Genomic DNA, 19,087 nt, shown 5'->3' with positions numbered 1-19,087 from the left:
AGGCACAAGTGCTGGGGGAGGGCATCTAGGGGGTGTTGTGGAGAGCCCAGACCCAAAGCTGGTCACTAACCCAGTGGTGGCAGCTCAGTACAGGAGTTGCTGGAAGGGGCAGAGCGTGGCTGGGGCTCCACAGTGGATGCTCAGCTGCCCGCTTCCAGCTTGCTGCCCCTGGGCTGGGATCCCTGTCCCGCCCCGTCCCTCCCAGCCCTGCTGCAGACGCCTCCCCGTGTGTCCTGCCCTCCTCCATCCTCGGCCAGCACTCAGAGCCTCGCACCACAACCAGACCTCCGGTCCCGCTCCCTTGCCATGAAGGGCCCCCTGCTCGGAGCCATGTTCTCCCGGCACGTCAAGCGGCACCCCGGAGTGAGTCCCCCATCGCCCCTCCGGCCGGATTCCCTGCATCCTTCTGCCCCTCACCTCCTCCCAGACCCCTTGGCCCTTACCTCTCCATCTCCCCCTTCCCTCCCCTGGGACGTGTGCCCTGCACCTACCCTCACCCTTCTCCTCTTATCCCTTATTCCTCCTCCACCCACTGCTCCCTTCTCCAGCTCCGCTTCCACCCCAAGCCTCTTCTCAGCCTCCTCTGCCCTCCCTGTGCCATTCCAGGGCTGCCCCCCGCTCGCCCGCTGCCCGCTTGCACTTGGCCCGCCTGCCTCCTGCAGCATCCCGCAGGTGCTGGGGGGTCCTGTCTGTGCCCCACAGGTGAGCCACCCACATCCAGCGCCGTTGGGGTGCAGCAGGGGTGGGCTTTGTGCGCGTGGAGGCATTTGTATCCAGCCACACTCACTGGCAGCTGCGTGGGTGGACGGAGGGCACTGCTCCCTGCTCCGGGGGGGTCTTTGGAAGGGGGTGGGAATGGAAGCTGAGCGTGCTGCTGGCCAGCCCCCACAGCCCAGGTTTGATGTGCCAGCTCCTGTCCTTCCAGCCTTCCCCATTCCCTGCCACCGAAACCTTACAGACCCTCCAAGAGGACCACAGTTGTGTGTCCCTACCCTGCCAGGAAGGTCCCCCCATGGCAGAGCTCTTGCCCCTGCCAGAGGGTCCCCGGTATCCACCCTGCATCCTGTCAGGGGCTGGTGACCTGCGGAGGGTTGACGAGCTGCCGGCGCCGGGCTGGAAGTCACGTAAGCGCTTGGCAGTCGGGTTTGTGGGGAGGCAGAGCTGCCAGGCTGGAAAGGATGATGAGCCGTGGCCGAGCACCAGGCCGGCTCCGGTGGCGGGAGGCTGGTGGCCAGGCAGGAGGCGTGGGAGGCTGGGGCCTCTCCCGTGATGGAGGATGCCCGGGTGATTCTCCAACTGCCGTGAAAGCGCGGGTGTGCAGCAAGGGCCGGGGCTCTCGTGCCGGCTTCGCAGCACAGCTGCAGGACAGGGATTTGGGGCTTTTCTGCTCATGCCCCACTGCGATGTCTGCAGCTGTCAGGCAGAGGTTTGTGCACGGCTTGAGGGGGCGCAGCAGGGTCCCCGAGCAGCATGTGGGAGGGGCGGTGGGCCTCGATGCCCGTGCCTGAAGCACCTGCAGCCATCCCGCAGGGCTGGTGCCAGCACAAGTTGCTGTGGCAGTTTCTGAGACGTCGGTCTTCACACGTGACCACCCGGGCAGGTACATCGGGGCTCTCACCTTGCAGCAGAGCCCCCCACTGCCCACCCGCCTGGCAGTGAGCGACGGCCTTGCTGTGCCCAAGGAGCCTGGTACCGGTGAGGTACGGGAGCCCTGGCAGGACAAGTGCCACGGGCGTGCTGCCCACACCACCGGGCATCACTCCGGCTGCTCGCCTTTGCATGCGGACCTGCCACAGGTGCTGGGGCTGGTGCGAAGAACCCCTGGCATGAGCTGCTCAGCCCAGTGCCCTCGCCTCACCTGGCACCTGCACACATTTGCTTTCTCCTTCCCGTTGCTTTTGCAGCCAGTGTGGTGGGACGAGGGCCAGGTCCCTGCTCTGTCAGTGCTGGCTCTGGCTGTCCACAGGCTCACGGCGAGGTGCGGGTGGTGGCTGTGGCAGGGCTGGGGGGTGCATGAGGTCCTGGGGCACATGTGCCTCACTCTGGACATGGCCATCTGCAGCTCCCACCCTTAGGGTTAAGGGGCAAACACTCCTGGGCAGCTCAGCCCCACAAATGCATGCCCACAAGCAGCATTTTAACTCTCTGTATGCTTAAGGTCAAACTCGTAACGTCTTATTTATTTCCATGTGCATGGAGGAGGCTGTTCCCAGAACTCTGTAGCCCCCTTGCCTGCCACAAGCCTGGTCCCCCTGCTCCCCCTACCTTTAATTCTTCCCAGGCATTAATTACCCAGAAGGTGTCAGCAGCAGATGGTGAGACGGATCCGTCGCCCCGAATCTCCTCCAACAGACACTGCAATTCCCGGCGCTGTGGAGTTCTTCTTGATTAGCCGGCGCGGCTGGGTAGTGGCTACTGCCAGATCCTCTTGGCACCTGGCCGCACACAGCGCAAAAGATCATTATCTGCTGATGCCTCTAACCTCCTGAATCGGCACCGGCATCTGCCGGGCAAGAGCGCGGCGTGCTGCTTGGCTTGGGCTTTGGCGCTGCAGAGCAGGATGTGGGCCATGCAGGGGCATTGGGAAGGATGCGGGGTGGCCAACTAGGACCAAGGGGCAGGCAGGGAGCCTGTGGGGAGTGGGAGACATTTTATGTCAAGGTGCCTTCCCCACAAGACACCTTCCCTGTGGGGGTGCTTGGTGGAGAACAGCCCAGGGAGGTTCAGCTGGATCCTGTTTTTTGTGTTTTGGAATCCCCCCCCGGCCAACCCCCCAGCCTCATCCAGGTGGGGAAACTGAGTCACACACAGTGGGTGGGCGGGTGGGGGTTCGGAGACACTCACTGAGAGCTCGAGCTGCCAAACAGCACTGCAGATATAACCCAAGAGCTCAGGTGCTGGCAATGCAAACTGCGCTGAGCGTGAGGCACTCGCTGTGCACCGCCGGCCCCCGCTCCCGCGCTGCCACTAATGGGCACGGCGAGGCGCCGGCCGTGTTTGCCTTCCCAGGGGCACAGGTTGGCGGGAGGTTCATTACACTCCGACCGTCTTCCCTGGCGCGGGGGCCACAGCAATCTGGGGGAGGTCAGAGCTGCTGCGTCTCAGCTCCAATTGAGGCCGCGTCCCCCTGGGCACCGGGGATTGGCAGCACGAGGAGGGGGGAGCGGAGACGAGGAGATGGAGCCACTCACCCTGCAGTGGTGAGATGAAAGCTCTGCTTTGGGGGGGATGCTTGCAGGGACCCCCGCCATGGTGGCCAGGGCAGCACCAAGGGGGTGGCTGAGTGCCCCCCCACGCAGTTACCGCTTCTCCGAGCCCTGCCTTGCACCCAGCAGCACAGCACAGTGAATGCAGCACCTCAGCAGCAGCAGCAGGGGATGCAGCCCCGGCTGTCCTGTGCTTGGCAGGGATATGGGACAGGAGGACACTGGGTGCTGGACCTGCGGGGGGGTAGCTTGCTGGGGTGGGGGTCCATGCCCTGCCTGCAGACCGAAGGGACCCCATGTCCTGGGGGGCACCGCCAGCGAGGTGCAGGTACCCTCAGCTATGCCGGTGAGCATGGTGCCAGGCCGGCAGTGGGGAAGTGATTTCTCATTCTAAACCCAATTCCTCTCCAACATGAGCCGATTTTTCTCTCCCTCTTTTAATTCAGTCACTCAAGCTGACAGCTACACTGTGTACTGCAGCCCAGCTACAGGATTGCTCTGCCATATTTCCCCTGTAAATCTCCCAGTGTGTCAGCTCTCCCTTTCACTCTCCAGTCGGCCTGATAAATATTCATTTTATTGGGGTATTTTTCATTTTTCTCTCTCTCTCTGCAGCTCGTTCCCCTCATTGGCTTCATCAGTGTTGGACTGGGCAGCGCTGTGCTGTACTTGCTCAGGCTGGCCCTGTACAGCCCGGACGTCAGGTATGGGGGTGCCGGCACACAGCCCACATGCACCATGCACCTGGCACAGCGCTGGGGGGGGTCCGCAAGGTGCTCCCCCCCTGCTCAGACACCTCTGTGGGGGGCTCCGAGGGGTGGGCACGGACCAGCAGCACCGGGGGACGAGGGAAGCTGAGGCACTGCCTGCCCTGCCCCTGCTCGGGGTTGCCTCAAGGCCCGCTCCAGCCCTGCTGCTCCAGGAATAGCACCGGCAGCTGGGGGACGCAGGGAGGGGAGCGGGAGATGGGCACGTTCCGAGGAAGGGCAGAGAGCAGGGTGGGCGCAGGAGTGACGAGGCAGATAACAGCAGCGTGCGACTGATGGATGGATGGACAGACAGACAGACAGCGTGGGGCTGGATGGATTGACAGAGGGCTAGAGAGAGAGAGGGCTGCGAAAACAGCGGGACAGCTGGCTGCTGAAGGGCTGGGGCGCGAGGTTGGAGGGGTGGCTAGGCAGATAAAAAACCATGCAAGGACGAATGGCGAAGGGGAGGAAGACGAGGTGTAAGGATAGATTGATGAGGAACAGAGGCTGGATGGATTGGCATAGGGAAAGGCAGGCACGCTGCGGCGTGCGAGGCGATTTTTTTTTTTTTCCTTATAACTGAGTGGCCCACGGTCCCTGCAGCCCCACGCTGTCTAATGCCTATCTAATATTTGTTTGCTCCGGGTAAAACGCTCATTGATTTAATTTGATGCCAGCTGCCCAGGGTACTTAGCTCAGCAATTAGCAGATCCAGGCACCTTGTCTTTGATGGTGGAAGCGCAGGGGTGTGCGCGTGTTTGTCAAGGGGGGGGGGGGGATAAAACAACAGCAGCCCGCCCAGCACATTAATGCCACTAAACAGCTCCAGGGGTCCGCAATCGCAGCGCAGCTCCCCCCTCCCTGCCCCAGCACACGCATCTTCCGAGATGGAAAATTCTGCTCTTGGCCAACACCAGCGGATTGCAGGGGGAGGGAGGGAGGGAGAGGACAGGAGCTGCTTTCTCCAGGGTCCCATCCCACGGCTCTGCTGGCCTTCTGCAACCCCCCCGGGGCAGGACAGAACGTTTCCTCCTTGGTCAGAAGCCAGTCGGAGCCCCTGACCCACCGGCACAGCAGACGCAACGACGGTGTCCAGGATTAGCCCCGCACGGAGATAGGGCTGGGGGCACCCATGGGGGTGAAATGGGGAGGGGGTGTCTGTGGGGCCCTACCCCTCCCTTTACAGGTGCTGACAGCCCCATCACTTCTTGCAGCTGGGACCGAAAAAATAACCCTGAACCCTGGAATAAGCTGGGCCCCACGGACCAGTATAAAGTGAGCACTGGGGTGAACTGGGGGGCCTGGCTCTCTGGGGTGGGGGCGCAGGCACCTTTCAGGGACCAGCACCACGCTGTGCTTGGGGAAGAGTGGGGAACAGCATTAACCCTGGGATGGAGGCAGGGGGGCACAAGCCCTTGAATGCCCCCACCCCTGCTCATACCCCTCCCCTTTCCAGTTCATGGCGGTTTCCACCGACTACAAGAGCCTCAAGAAGGACCGGCCCAGCTTCTGAGCTGCTGCCTTGTGCCAGCCCCCCCCAGCACCTTCTGCAGCCCCCCCCCCAGCACTGCTGGCCTGCTCCACAACAGCCCCAGCACCAGGCTGGACCCCTGCACCAAGCCCCCTCACTCCGGGCCCCCCTGTCCTGCCCTGCAGCAGCTGCTGCTTGCACCACCTCTCCCGCCAGCCCCATCTGCATCAAACACGTAGACCGGTAATAAATAAATCACTGAGGGGAGCGAGGAGGATGGCTCGTGGCTTCCCAGGCCCATCAACACAGGAGCAGTCCAACACCCCACGCCCTGCGAGGGCCGGGGGCTTGCGTCCCACTGGAAGCCGCGGTTCCCAGCCCTGACCCCTCAGCGCCGCGCTTCCGCTCTCCCACGCTCCAGGGGTGCCCCCGGAGCTCCCCCGCGAGGGTCCTGGCCCATGGGGAGGCCACAGGAAGCCAGATCTGGGGAGGAAAAAGAGGAGGGCTGGAGGGGGAGTCGAACACAACCAGACGCGGTACATGCACGCGCCTGTTCCCCGCCCCGGGGCCTACGTGCCACACGGCACGGCCTGGCTTTTGCCACGGGCAGGGGGGGCCTGTCTGGTGCTGTTTGGTTTGGCCAAGAAGGAGAATTAAAGGCCAGGATTTTAGGAAGCGACGAGCGGGACGTGCCTAGGGCTGGCAGCGGGGGGGCTGTCGAGGCTCCGCCACCTCCAGCCAGGCCAGGACCATGGGGGCTGCCACTGTCCTCACACCCCATGGCACGAGGGGCACAGGGAGGGGTACCGGGGGAGCACTGGGGTAGGGGAGAGGGACACAGGGGACAACTGGGGGCACTGGGACCGTGTCTGGTGATGACTGGGGGTCTGGGGATGCCATCGGCCGCGTCCTCCCCCCATCTCCAGCCCCAGCTCAGTGCAGCCCACACACCTCCAGGCAGGCAGGCTCTGCCCCCACTTTTATTAGTGTACCTCCCCTACGGAAAATTGCAAGACTTCCTCAGGCAGAAGGGAGGAGGCTGGAGCCAGGATTGGTCCCGTCCCACCCCACGGGGGTTGGTTGGTCTCTAGACCCTAACACTGAGCAGGATGGGGGGGCACCCAGGGAGAGGAGGTGCCCAGCCCCAGAGGTGCTGGTGGGGACGAAGGAGAGCAGGGAATGCATGGGATGGGTTCAGCTCCCCCTCGCCCCAGAGTCCAGGCCTGGCAGGAGGGGCAAGACCCCCCCCTCAGCGGTCACTGAAGCCAGGCATGGGGAAGGCACGAGCAAAGGTCTCCACACGCTGGCGCAGCTCTGCCAAGCGCCGCTGCGTCTCCGCATCCTGCAGCAAGAAGGTCTTGAACTCCTGGAGCTTGCCTGGGTGCAGAAGGGAGAGGGGGGAGCAGGTGAGAGGGGCATGGGGGGGCACAGCAGCCCCATCCTGCCCCAAACAGAGAGGTGCCCACTCGCAGCCACAGCCCAGGGCCCTGCTAACTCACTGGTTTTGCTCTTGACATCCAGGGCCAGCGCTATGCCTTCATCGATGAATCCGACCACTTTCTGGAAATCCTCCTCGCGGAAGTGGCGGGAGGTCAGCGCGGGGGCCCCTAGGGACACATCAGGGCTGTGAGCTACACCGGGGGGTACACCCAACGGGAGCCAAACCCACCAAGGTGCTCCCAAGGTCCCTGAAGTGGTCCCAGACCCCTTCCCATAAGGGGTCCTCAAAGAGGGGTGGAAGGGAAGGGAGACACCCTGGAGAGACAACAACCTGGGGACCCCTCCCCAGGGAAGGGGCTGGGTGGGGGCAGGAATCTCCTTCCCAGAACAAGGCCTGTCCCTCACCCAGGCGCAGCCCTCCCGGCGTGAGCGCACTCTTGTCCCCTGGGCACGTGTTCTTGTTGGCCGTGATGGAGACGAGCTCCAGGACTCGCTCGGCCCGGGCACCATCGATGCCCTTGGGCCGCAGGTCCACCAGCACTAGGTGGTTGTCGGTGCCACCTGGGGAGCAAGGGACACAAGGTAAGTGGTGACAGACCCTGTCCCCTGCAACCCCCCCGCAGCCCCGCTCCCTCTGTGCCACCTTCAGAGCCCTGCCCCCGCACCCTCAGCCCCCTTCCCCTTGTCCCCTGCGGCCAGGACAGAGGCACTACCTGACACCAGGGTGTACCCGCGCTGCAGCAGCGCCTGTGCCATGGCTTTGGCGTTCCTCAGCACCTGCTGGCAGTACTGGCGGAACGCAGGAGAGCTGGCCTGGGGGGGGGACAGACCGCGTCCATCAGCATGGGGCCTGGCACAGCCCAGCCCAGCCCTGGATCCTCCCCCCGCAGACCTGCTTGAGGGCCACAGCTACGGCAGCGATGGCGTGGTTGTGGGGTCCCCCTTGCAGGGAGGGGAAGACGGCGAAGTTGATCCTGTCCTCCAGGTCATAGAGCGTCTCCTTGCCCGTCTTCTTATCCACCGAGCGCACACCCTTGCGATAGAAGATGAGTCCTGACCTGCGGGCAAGAGAGCATGGCACTGCTCCTCCCAGCACAGCCTGGCCCCTCTGCACCAGCGCAGCACCAACGCTGTCACCATGCTGCTCTGGGCCTGCCGGGTACCCTCCCTCCTGCCCCAGGTCCGGGGGCTGTCCCCAGACAGAGCATGAAAATCAAACTCTGCTTTGCACCCCCCACGGGGCGCTGGAGCCTTCCCGGGAATGGCAGTGGGATGCGGCCTCACCTGGCGCCACGCAGGGTCTTGTGCGTGGTGCTGGTCACCAGGTCCGCGTGCTCAAAGGGTGACGGGATGGCCTTGGCAGCCACCAGCCCGCTGATGTGTGCCATGTCCGCCAGCAGGTACGCCTTCACCTCCTCGCACACCTGGGGACGTGGCAGTCAGGGGCTGGCCCCATCCCCGCGGTGCGCCTGCACCCAGGTAGCGAGGGCTCCTGTCCCCGTGGCACCACGCCGCTTCCCCGCACCTTCTTCATGCGAGCGTAGTCGATGAGGCGGGCGTACGCACTGGTGCCAGCAATGACAAGGCGAGGACGGAAGAGCCGCGCTGTCACCTCCAGCTGGTCGTAGTCGATCAGCCCCGTGGCTGGCTGCAAGGGATGGACAGGCAGAGAGATGACAGAGACACACCTCCCCTTGCAGCTCTGAGCACGGCGTGGCCAAGAGCTCACAGAGCATGGCACAACACAAGGACGTAGCACAGGGGGGCAGTGGGACAGGGGATGGCAGGGGTGCTGAGGCACCCCAGGGGCACTGCTGGGGCTCAGCCAGCCCCCCCCGACTCACATCGAGCTTGTAGGGCATCGACTCAAAGAAGATGGACGTGGCTGAGATCCTCTTGACATCTGACATGTACCCGTGTGTGAGGCTGTGGGGGAAGGCAGAGGTGCAGGATGAGGCTGGGACCCCCCCAAGGGGTGCAGACTCCCAGCTGCCTCACCCCGGCACCTACTGGCCCCCGTCAGGCAGGTCCAGCCCCATCAGGCGGTCGTGGGGCTGCAGCAGGGCTGTGTAGGCTGCAAAGTTGGCCGGAGACCCTGAGTAGGGCTGAACATTCACGCCCCAGCGGGCAGGGTCCAGGTCAAACGCCTCCAGAGCCCGCTGCTCGCACAGCAGCTCGATCTGGTCCACCACCTCGGCTCCCCCGTAGTACCTGGGGGGGGAAAAGGCGGTGATTATAGGGTATCCCCCTCTGCGAACCCCACTGGGGACCTTAGGGGAGAGGAGAGCTTCCCTTCTGGTACACCCCTGCCAGCCCTGGGGTCCCTATGACCCTTCCTGCAGCTGAATCCCGACTGCAGAAGGACCCCTGACGCTGCCAGCACCCCCTGGCCAAGCCCAGAGCCCACGCCCCCCCTTTACCTCTTGCCCGGGTATCCCTCCGAGTACTTGTTGTTGAGGCAGGAGCCCAGGGCCTCCAGCGCTGCCCGGCTGCAGAAATTCTGGGGAAGAAGAGGCTCAGAGTCGGGGTGCCACAGCTCATGGGAGACGGACCACTGCCGTCCCCGCTCCCAGCGCCCCCTATCCCACCTCAGACCCCCTACTCCACCTCAGAGGCAATGAGCTCCAGCCCTCGGCACTGCCGATCCTTCTCCTTCTGGACCAGGGACCACATCTCGGGGTCGCTCTCGGCAAGGCTCTCCTGCCCTGTCCAGCCAGGCAGGTGCCCGACGGCTGCTGCTGCGGCTGTGCCATGCTGCGCTCGCCAGCTGCCAGCACCCAGCTGGGCGCATCGCTGCAGAGCCTGCACGGGACGGGGGGGCTCAGAGGTTGCCACCCCTCACGGGCAGCTGCCAGGCCCCGATACCCCCGAAGCACCCTCGGAGCTGTGAGCAGCAGCATGAGGAGCAGGACCCCCGTGCTCTGGCTCCCGCTGCCACCCCAGAGGGTGGGTGTGGGCAAGTGGGACCCCCCCCGGGGCTACCCCAGCCCATAGGCAGAGCTGGAGCAGCTCCAGTGAAGGAGCAGCAGCAACGGCCGCAAAACCTGCTGCGGGTACGCAAGGGCGCATGCAGGGGGGGAAGCTGCACGTGCGTACACGTGGGCACCTGGTGGGATGGGGGGGCCACCAGGACAGACGGACCCCGGGACAGATGGACACCGGGACAGATGGACCCCCAGCCCCAGGGGACCAGGAACCCAGGACCCTTCAGTGCGCAACGGCAACCGGCAGAGCCACGGGGTCAGCCGGGGGGGGGAGGGGGGAGCCCACAGATCCTGGGGGAGCCCGGCATCTGTGCTGGGGGGGGGGGGACCCCACGCACCCCCAGCCCCGTTCCCCACCGACGGCTTCGTGCCCGGGGGGGGGATCCGCACACACGTGTGCGGCCCCGTCCCGGTGCCGGGTGATGTAACCGCCGCCGCCCCATTGCATCACCCGCCGGGCCGCGGCCCCCCCGGAGCGGGGCACAGCGCGGAGCCGCCCCCGTCCCGCCCCGTCGGGCAGGGGCCAGGGCCAAGGCCGGCGGCGGCGGCTGCCCCCGGGTCGGGACCGCGGCCGGGGACTTTGGGACGGACGCGAAGGTCGCGGGGGGGGGGCAGGGGGGGGGCACGGGGCGGGGGGTGGAGTAGGGGGCAGTGGGGGGGGGGGGTAAAGGGCACGGCTGAAAGGGACGAGATGAAAATGGGGGGAGGAGACGGGGGCGGGACGTGCCGGGACCCCCTGCGGGCAGCGGGACCCCCACAAGCACCTGGACCCCCAACGAGCACCGGGACCCCCCCCCACCGCGGGCATCGGGACCCCCGCGGGCATCGGCACCTCCACGTGCACCGGGACCCCCCCGAGCACTGAGACCCCCCCGAGCACCGGGACCCCCTGCGGAAACCGGCAACCCCGTGAACACCGCCCCCCCCCCGGCACCGGGTCCCCCCCCCCAATACACCGGGCCCCCCAGACACCGGACCCCCCACCTGTACTGGCCCCCCCCCGAACACCGGGCCCGGCCATCAGGAGCCCCCCCTCGAGCACCGGGACCTCCCTGCGGGCAACGGGACCCCCGAGGGCACCCCCACCCCCCCCCGACTCACCGTGCCCAGGCGCAGAGGCCACATCGCGGCCGGCTGCAGGCGGGTCCCGGCCGGGTCCCGGTGCCGTCCCCGGTCCCTGCCCCGCCCCCCGGGGGGCGGGGCCGAGGGGCTGCCGGTACCGTGGGGCACGCCGGGAACCGGGGTCTGGGCCCCCTCCCGCCGGCGGGGGTGGTCCCGGGACCGGTTCCCCCCCCCCAATCCCTTTCCCCCCCATCCGCCGCTCGGCACGCCGCACGGAGGCTTTTCCGTTTTTTCCTTTTTATTTTTGTCATTTTACTTTTTTTTTTTTGTAATTATTTTTTTTACTTTCTTTTTTTTTTTTCTCCGTTTTAATTTTTCTCTTAAAAAAAAAAAAACAAAATCCGAAGAAGCCCCCTCCGGAGCCGGGCTGGGGGACAGGGACCCCCCCCCCGAACCCCCTCCCCACGGCCCCTGGGGGGCTTAGGGGGTGGGCAGGGCCCTCCCGGCGGGCGGGGGTCCGGGGGGGGGGGGGGGTCTCGGGGTGCAGCCCCCTCCCCAGCTTGGGGACCCCCGGGGGTGTCATCGTGTACGCGCAGCCCGGCTGCCCCCAGACGTGGGCACCGAGCCCGGGACCTGCCGGGACAGAGCCCACGCGTGGGGCTGAGCTCGGCCACGGTGGGGAACGGGGAACAGGGGGGAGGCAGCCCCCAGATACCCGGGGGGGGGGCACCCGCCTCCGTGCTCCCCGGCCGTCAGCCGAAGTAGGGCTTCTCGTGCTGGAAGTTGGAGTCGGGGCAGACCTTCTGCACCAGCTTGTAGTCGATGCTGAGGAAGGAGATGAAGATGCAGATGACCTTGAAGGGCTTGGCGCAGAGCCAGGCGGCGTGGCTCTGCGTGTGCTCGGTGAAGCACACCTTGGAGGGGTCGTAGAGGCAGGGCTTGTTCTTCCGCGCCCGGTTGGTCTTCTCGTACTCCACGTGGCAGTTGAGGGCCTTGGCCGGGCGCCCCTCGGGTAGGGTGCTCTGCTGGGGGGGCAGGCGAGGGGGCGGCGGGGGCGCCGGCACCAGTACCTCGAAGCCCACCGCCTTGGAGGGGGGCACGATGCTGACCGAGACGTTGCCCAGGCTGGAGGAGTTGTGGCGGAAATAGACACTGAAGGTCCCGTTGATGTGGTCCACGATCTTCCCTGTCACCAGCAGGCTGAACTTGAGCGTCTTGATGTTGAAGTAGAAGTCGCCCCAGCCGAAGATCTTCTTGGTGCGGCCGGACTTGAGCGAGGGCTTGCGTCGGGCACGGGGGCTCAGCAGCTCCCCGGCCGTCCCGTTCTTCTGCCAGTCCCAGGGGCTCTGCGCCGCACCGATGGGCTGCCCGGCGCCCCGGGGGAGCTCGGCCGGCATCAGCCGCCCGGGGTCGAGCATCGGGGGCTTTAGGGTGCCATAGGGGACATCCTTGAGGAGGCCAGAGGTGCCCAGCTCCAGGTACCCTAGGGTCTTGGCGATGTGGCCCTCAGCACACATGGTCTGGAGAAAGAGGGCAGAGGCTGCACGAGTGTGTGCTGCCACCCCTCCATCATCCTCCTGCCTGGCCCCACACGTGCATCCCTCCCACACCGTGCATCCCTCCTGCACCATGCATCCCTCTTGCACCGTGCATCCCTCCTGCACCCTGCATCCCTCCTGCACTGTGCCCTCTTCCTGCACCATGCCCTCCTGAACCGTGCATCCCTCCTGCACCGTGCATCCCTCCCACAATGTGTTCTCCTCCTGCACTGTGCATCCCTCCTGCACCCATCCTGCTCCCAGGGCCCCTCCTGTCCACCATGCCCCAGCCAAGCCCAGGTCCGAGCAGGGCTTCACACTGCCCACATCCCCCTGCACCAGCCTTCACCAGACACACAACAGCAGCCAGGACTGATTCCCCAGCATCACCCATGTCCCTGTGATGGGAAGAAGCAGGACACTGGGCAATTTGTTATTGCCTGCCCCGCTACATCTGAGCCTATTAAAACAGGGGGATGAGGGGCAGCAGCATGTACAGAGAGGGGGAGGCAGCGGAGCCCCGCACTGCCTGCCAGGGAAGCCTAATTGCATTACCCAGCGCCTCTGATCTGCAGCTGAAATTACAGAGACTCCCGCCAGGCTGCTCAGTGGCTGCTCCGCCCTCCAGGATAATTGCAGCGGGGCAGACGAAGATGAAGAGTGGGGTGCATTGTTTGCAGAGGGGCACACGTAAGGAACAAGCAGGTCCTCCTCGCCCTGTTGGGGGGGCACTGTCTGTATTCTGCCAGGGGAGGGAACTTGCATCTAAAGCAGAAAAGATGGGCAGTGGAGGGGGGGGAGCAAAAGCTAGAGCTAAAACATCCCTGCACCAGCACCAGCACGGGACCAGGACCCCAGGCACGGGCTCCCAGCAGGGTGAGGAGGGTCAGCACCTCTCCTGCCACGACAAAGCAAGGCAGCGGCCTGGCATCTCCTTATGCTGGGCCCCCATCTCCGACGTCCCATGTCGGAGCATCTCCCGTGTCTGAACATCCCCCATGTCTGGGGCCGCCTGCCTCCCCCCCGTCCCTCAGGCTGGCTGCTCCTGGCTTGGCACCTGGCATGCCCCTCGCGCCCTGCCAGCTGCTCCCGGTGCATGCGACGCTGCTCCGGCTGCCCCGGCCTCGTCAATCACTGTTGCTGCGAGCTGGCAGGTGCTGGGCTGCGCTGGCAGGTTTTGATCTGGACAGTGACCTGTTTCCCGAAGGGGATGTGGGGAGGAGGAGGACAGCGAGCGGAGGCGCCAGCTGGAAGGGCTAAGGTGTGGGGGGGAGGCTGCTGGGGTCTCATCCTGGCACCGGAGTCCTGCAACACCACCAGCATGGCTCAGCACTGCCCCACGCCTTGCGTGCACCTCCCATGGGCCCCCACCAGGGAGGGATGAGACCCCAGTGTCCCCACACTCTCTGCAGCCACCCAGGGCTGTGCATGCGGTCAGGTCTCTGCTGGCCACCGTGAAGGATGGCGCAGGCTGGGCGCTGCCACCTCTTGGCTCTGCTGCCTGATCCCCTTCCTGCTGCTTGTGCCGGGCTGAGGCTGAGCCTGTAAATCTGCCCTGACGTGCCATGTCTCGCCCGCGCCACGCTGACAGGAGTGGGCAGCGCAGACTGACGTGGCACAGGGCCGGCCGATGGACGAGCCCCTGCGTGGGGAGCCGGGTGAGGGGAGCCCTGGGCGCGGGGTGCTGAGCCCTGTGTCTGTGGGCAGGGCAGGAGATGAGTTTGTGAGGTCTGAGCCCAGGCGGACAGGGGTTGCACTGCGGTGTGAGGCTGCGCCAAGCATCCCCGCAGGCCCCCGCTTGGCCCGGCCGTCCCCCCGGCTCCCTCTCCAATCTCTCTTTGAGCACGGCTGCCGCGTTCACCCTTATCTATATTTCAACGCAGCTTCAAAGCCGGGTGCCGTTACCAGCCGGGGAGAGAGGGAGGGAGCGCGGCAGGACCGCGAGATGGAGAGGGAACTGGGGGAGGGGGAGAAGGGCAGCCCCCAGCCCCCTCCAGCTGGCAGAGAGACATTTCGGGGTGGGCACGGCTTCCCCAGCAGGACCCCGCTTCTCCTCCACTCCAGCTGCCCTCCCACCGTTAATCCCCTGCTAGCACTTATCCATCATCCCTGGGAGCCCCCGTGTCACCCTGTGGGGACAGTGGCCTCCCTGTGCCATGCAGAAAATCAATCACCGTGGAATGAGCATGGGGGGGGGGGGGGGGGCAGCACCTGATGTTCCGCAGCGGGGAGGGATGGCCCTGAACCCACCTGCACCTGCAGAGAGGGGTCGGGGCAGTGCGGGGTCTGCCCCCGTGGGGGCCCGCATGTAGCCACGCATAGTCCAAGGCCCGCAAGCCTTTCTGGAGGTTTCTCAGCTCTGCACTCCCCTTCCATTTAGAGCTGAGAGCCAGGATGCCTGGGTTCTCTCCACCAAGGCCTCCTCCCCCTGCCTCAGTTTCCCTTTCCAATTCACCCCCTCAATGAGAGGGGTCGGATGGGGGTGGCATAATGGGGATGGGGGTGTGATGGAGATGCACTGCGGACAGGGAAGTGATGGGACGCAGTGGGGAAATTCTGGGCTCCCCAGCTCATCCCACAGCCGCTCCAGGTGGGGACCAGGCTGCCATCCCACCCCAAGCCCCAATTCCCTCCCCAGGAACCTGGGATGTTGGGGGAGCCAGGGATGAAAGGGAATTGCAGAGCAGGGCTGCCACTGCCGACGCAGCCAGGGCTATCGATTGCGACACAAGCGCGGCGCAGACCCCTTCCGCCCGCAGTCCCTCTGGTGAAGCTCCCCTGGCTGGGGGGCAAAGGGGGCCGGGGGGGGCTTGGAGCCTGCTGTGGTAGAGCCAGGCCATGGCGAGCGTCTTCCACAGCAGCGGCCGAGGGGAGCCAAGGTCACCCCTCTGCGCCCTGCCTGCACTGTCAGCATTCAGGGCAGGTCCCACGCACACCTCGCTTTAAATATTAATGTTTCTGCTTGTTAGTGGTGGGGTTCAGCATGCACACACGTGCACACGAGCCTTTGGGATGGATGTAGGTGGGGGGGGAAGGGGAAAGGGCCCCATCCCGCCACGGCTGCCCCAGCTGCGGCACGCCACGCATGCACGTGGCTCGGGGTCGCTTGGGTTTCGCTGTTATTCATGCGCGTGCTACTGCATCTGCTCGTTACCCTCCGACGGCGTTACACACTGCTGCTCCCAAGCCCCCTGTGCACTTTTCTGTGCATTCGCCACGTGTCTGCAGGCCCCCGTGTTAGGTTCTACATGTGCAAAAGCAACCGGGCAAGGATGCGGGAAGGGCTGGGGGTGGCTGCGGAGGGACTGGGAAGGCTCTTGGTGCCGGCATCAATTTGGCTTGTCAGGGCCGGCCGTGATGGCCGCTCACATCCCATTTGCTGGCAAAGCCAAGCCCCGTCAGCGGCTCCCCTGAGACATGCGGTCACCTTGGCGGAGGGGAGCGAATCAGTGCAGGGGGGATTGCTGAGGACGGGGTGGGGGATGACCTCCAGTGCCCCTGCAGCAGCACCCCAAGATTGGGGCCCTGTCTAATGGGGTGCAACCTCGAGGCAAAGGCTCCCACCCCAGTGGCCCTGGACCTCTCTGACAGCCCTGCGGCCACCCTGACCCCAGCCTCGGGGGGATGCCGGCTGAGCAGGCGCTGATCCGTGGGTCGGGCTCCCCAGTTCTCCCTGCGGGCCCGGGGTCAAGCTGGTCTCCCCCCTGTCACCCTACTGCCTTCGTTAGTGCAAAGACATTAATTGGAGGTGGTGAGCGACAATCCCTGCGGGCCCGCTCCCCCCCGCGCAGCGCAGCCTGGGGCGGTGTGGCATTTCCAAAGGTTAGCAGCAAACAAGGTGCTTCTGACAGCTCCCATTTATCTCGCGGGCGCTGCGCGGGTGCTAATGCGGTGGTGGGGTGCCGCGGTGCCGCGACAGGCTCTGGCGGGCTGCAGAGAGGCACCCGAGCATGCACCTGCGTGTGCCAGGGCGTGCAACGCACACCCAGCGGCTGCGGGTGGGGAGGGAGCAGAGCAGGTGTGTGGGTGGGTGCCTGTGTCTGTGCGCGCTGCGCACGTCTGTGGGTGCCAACAGGTGTGCGTCAAGATGTCTCCCAGCGCCAGCGCATCCCAGCGTGCACCTGCACTGAGGGTGTAGATGAGCGCAACAAATGCCTGCGGCTGCTGGCGTGCACGCATCCTGCTGAGTGTGCACGAATGGCTTCCCGTGCCCTGCACGCCCTTAGGTGCGTCTCTGTGCGCACATGTGCACGACTACACACGCATGCACAAAGTGAGGCTCTGCGGCTGTGCTTTGCCAGCGAGCCACCGCCCCTTGGTGCGTGTGTTCGTGTGCCCCCCAGGGTGAGAGCGGTCACGTTGCTGCACGCTGAGTGCCCCAGCGTGGGGCCGTGGCTCACCCAAGCCTCGTGGGTGCGCAGAAGGCAGCCAACGGGCGCCCACGTGCAGCGGCAGCTCCTCGGTGTGATGGCAAGGAGTCAGCCTGCTGCTGGCACCCCCCCCGGGCTAGGGCCAGGGGTGTGGGCAGGAGCTGGGGGCTGCCCCCGCAAGCTGAGACCCAGCCCGGCTCCATGTCCCTGCTGGTGAGGAAGAAGGAGCCTGTGCTTGAGGCTGCTGCTCCGCCAGCGGTGAGAGCTCAAGGGCACAGGGATGGCATGAGGGGGGCTGCAGGGGGCTGCAGGGGTGCGCAGCCGAGCGGGGTGTGCATGGGGAGGGGACATGGGCGAGGGCTGCAGGGCACTGGGCAGGTTTGCGGGGACAACCTAGCACACGCCTGCAAAGAAAAGCGATGGTAGACAAGCTGTCCTGGACATGAGCTCAGCGCATGCAGCTGACGGCCCCACCAGTCCCCCGGCCTCTGCCGCATTTCTGGCCGGGAGGGCGCAGGGCGCAGGACCCGCAGGCAGCAGGAAGGCCGGTGGGCTCACCGCCAGGGAAAGAGCCCGGAGCAGCTCCCAGAGCCAAAGCCACCGCTGACGCCACCCACCCTGGCTGCAGCTGCAGGTACCCGCGAGGCAGCGCCCAGCTCCCGCTATGTGGCCCGCGGTGGCCTCACCCCCGCAGCCGGTGACGAAGGTGCCCGATGCCCCGCGGGGCTGGCAGCGTGCCCGATGCCTCGCAGGGCCGGGAGAGGGCTGCCTCCCACCGCCACCTCTCCACTCGCCCCCAAGCAGACACCTCTCCGCTCACAGACGGAACACATATGCAAATGCTGCGGCTTTATTAACGCGCTCGGCACGCGCTGGCTAATAAATATTTCATAGCCCGAGTAGGACTTTTTTTTTTTTTCTCTTCTTCTTTCTTTCGTTTTGGTTCCTTTTCCCTGTCATTTGTTTCCTGCCTTTTCTTTTCTCAGCTGCTGTTTTATTTATTTATTATTTTTAAGGGCTTCTTGGTGAGACAGGAGCTGGTATGTGGCTGGGGGGGGGGGGAAGAAGGGAAAAATGTACACCCCCATCCTCCCCCCCCCCGCCCCGGGTGGAAAAGAAAAGTGCTGTTAAGAGCAAAGGAAAATATATAATAGAAGGGAGGAGACAGCACAAGGCAAAGGATTCAGGGCTTGTGTGACTCATTGGACTCAAGGAAGAAAAAAGAATGAATGAGAAAATGAGGAGATAAACGGAGCAGGAAGGGGGAGAGGGGGGCGCAGGCGGCCGCTCACCAAGGAGCTGGCGAGAGGGTGGTGGGGAGGGACGGAGCTGCAGTGCCGAGGGGCTCAGAGGCGATGGAGCTGGCACCCTGCTGCCCTGCAGGGGGTCAGTGCTGGGGGGGGATGGACAGCACTGGGGGGCACAGGGAGAGGGGGGGCCCCACACGGCACCGGGGGCTCAGGACAAGCTTCCAAGGCTCAGGAGGGGGAACAAGGCACCAGGGCATGTTGCAAGGGTGCGGACAGCCGGTAGGGATGGCACGCAGGGAAACTGAGGCAGTCACCTGAGCATCCCTGGTGAGCCAGCAAGGCCCAGCCAGGATGCCCAAGTGCCCCCTCGTGGCTCTCCCTCGTTTTCCCTGGCTCCTGCCCTGCCTGACCCCTCTGGAGCTGCCCTGGCTCTTCAGCGGGAGAGGCCTTTCAGGGGGCTGCAGTGAGGGAGCTGCTTCCCCCATGTCCCCCAAAGCAGAGGGCTCCCAGGCCCACAGGGACGCAGCCCCCCAGCTCTGCCCAGCTGCCTCCCCCCTGGCCTGTTCCCCCCCCCCCACCTCGCTTCACCATTTCACTTTATTATTGCAATAAATGTAGCCATAAAAGTGGCAGGTATCGGCGTGCGAGGAGATCGCTTCTCCTGAGCTATGGAAATGTAATTTCGAGTGTGCCCGGGAAATTTTATAAGATCTTATCAGGCGGGATCATAAATTGCATTTCCAGCCCCTTCCCCCCACTGGTCTGCACCCCCCCCCCCCCCCGCCATGAGACGGGTCCTGCGCGAAGGTCAGCGTGGAGCGGAGCAAACTCGAGGTTCCCTTGGTGGGGATGCAGACATGGCAGGGGGCTCGGTGCCCCCCTGTCCACCACCCACTGCTTTCCCAGGGCCACCCAGGATTTATTCTCCCTGGGAGGAGCAGCAGCAGGGCATGGCTGCCCACCCCTCCGCATCCTCCCCGGTACCAGCAGTTGATTCCGACCCACTGGGAGACCCTC

General features: G+C 65.1%; 3 protein-coding genes across 3 annotated transcripts; 1 reads left to right on the top strand and 2 right to left on the bottom strand.

The window, feature by feature from the left end:
• Positions 1 to 251: 251 nt before the first annotated feature.
• Positions 252 to 5,515, top strand: NDUFA4L2 (NDUFA4 mitochondrial complex associated like 2). Its single transcript, XM_035570240.2, has 4 exons — positions 252 to 363; positions 3,822 to 3,910; positions 5,170 to 5,230; positions 5,412 to 5,515. The coding sequence occupies exons 1-4, from the start codon at positions 307 to 309 to the stop codon at positions 5,466 to 5,468; spliced, it is 264 nt and encodes an 87-aa protein (XP_035426133.1). The 5' UTR covers positions 252 to 306; the 3' UTR covers positions 5,469 to 5,515.
• An 863-nt stretch (positions 5,516 to 6,378) lies between these two features.
• On the bottom strand, positions 6,379 to 11,065 carry SHMT2 (serine hydroxymethyltransferase 2). Its single transcript, XM_035570241.2, has 12 exons — positions 10,952 to 11,065; positions 9,474 to 9,668; positions 9,287 to 9,366; positions 8,877 to 9,077; positions 8,711 to 8,792; positions 8,392 to 8,514; positions 8,151 to 8,290; positions 7,759 to 7,924; positions 7,580 to 7,679; positions 7,272 to 7,427; positions 6,926 to 7,033; positions 6,379 to 6,803 (listed from the first exon to the last, which is right to left on the bottom strand). Exons 1-12 carry the CDS (start codon positions 10,973 to 10,975, stop codon positions 6,676 to 6,678), a joined length of 1,503 nt encoding a protein of 500 aa, XP_035426134.1. The 5' UTR covers positions 10,976 to 11,065; the 3' UTR covers positions 6,379 to 6,675.
• A 599-nt stretch (positions 11,066 to 11,664) lies between these two features.
• On the bottom strand, positions 11,665 to 12,429 carry NXPH4 (neurexophilin 4). Its single transcript, XM_050715982.1, has 2 exons — positions 11,977 to 12,429; positions 11,665 to 11,937 (listed from the first exon to the last, which is right to left on the bottom strand). The coding sequence occupies exons 1-2, from the start codon at positions 12,427 to 12,429 to the stop codon at positions 11,665 to 11,667; spliced, it is 726 nt and encodes a 241-aa protein (XP_050571939.1).
• Positions 12,430 to 19,087: the final 6,658 nt, after the last annotated feature.

The sequence above is a fragment of the Cygnus atratus genome, chromosome 29, assembly GCF_013377495.2.
Source record: "Cygnus atratus isolate AKBS03 ecotype Queensland, Australia chromosome 29, CAtr_DNAZoo_HiC_assembly, whole genome shotgun sequence".
In the NCBI taxonomy this organism is placed as follows: domain Eukaryota; kingdom Metazoa; phylum Chordata; class Aves; order Anseriformes; family Anatidae; genus Cygnus; species Cygnus atratus.
The sequence above is the reverse complement of the archived record's forward strand: the minus strand, read 5'-3'. Positions and strand labels throughout refer to the sequence as shown.

Coding starts and splice junctions, on each gene's coding strand:
- NDUFA4L2 (XM_035570240.2), top strand. CDS start 307: ATGAAGGGCCCCCTGCTCGGAGCCATGTTCTCCCGGCACGTCAAGCGG. Junction 364..3,821: donor ACGTCAAGCGGCACCCCGGA/GTGAGTCCCCCA, acceptor CTCTCTCTGCAG/CTCGTTCCCCTCATTGGCTT. Junction 5,231..5,411: donor GCCCCACGGACCAGTATAAA/GTGAGCACTGGG, acceptor TCCCCTTTCCAG/TTCATGGCGGTTTCCACCGA.
- SHMT2 (XM_035570241.2), bottom strand. CDS start 10,975: ATGTGGCCTCTGCGCCTGGGCACG. Junction 8,515..8,710: donor CGATGCCCTACAAGCTCGAT/GTGAGTCGGGGG, acceptor CATCCCTTGCAG/CCAGCCACGGGGCTGATCGA. Junction 7,680..7,758: donor TAGCTGTGGCCCTCAAGCAG/GTCTGCGGGGGG, acceptor TCCCCCCCCCAG/GCCAGCTCTCCTGCGTTCCG.
- NXPH4 (XM_050715982.1), bottom strand. CDS start 12,429: ATGTGTGCTGAGGGCCACATCGCCAAGACCCTAGGGTACCTGGAGCTG. Junction 11,938..11,976: donor CGGTGGGCTTCGAGGTACTG/GTGCCGGCGCCC, acceptor CTGCCCCCCCAG/CAGAGCACCCTACCCGAGGG.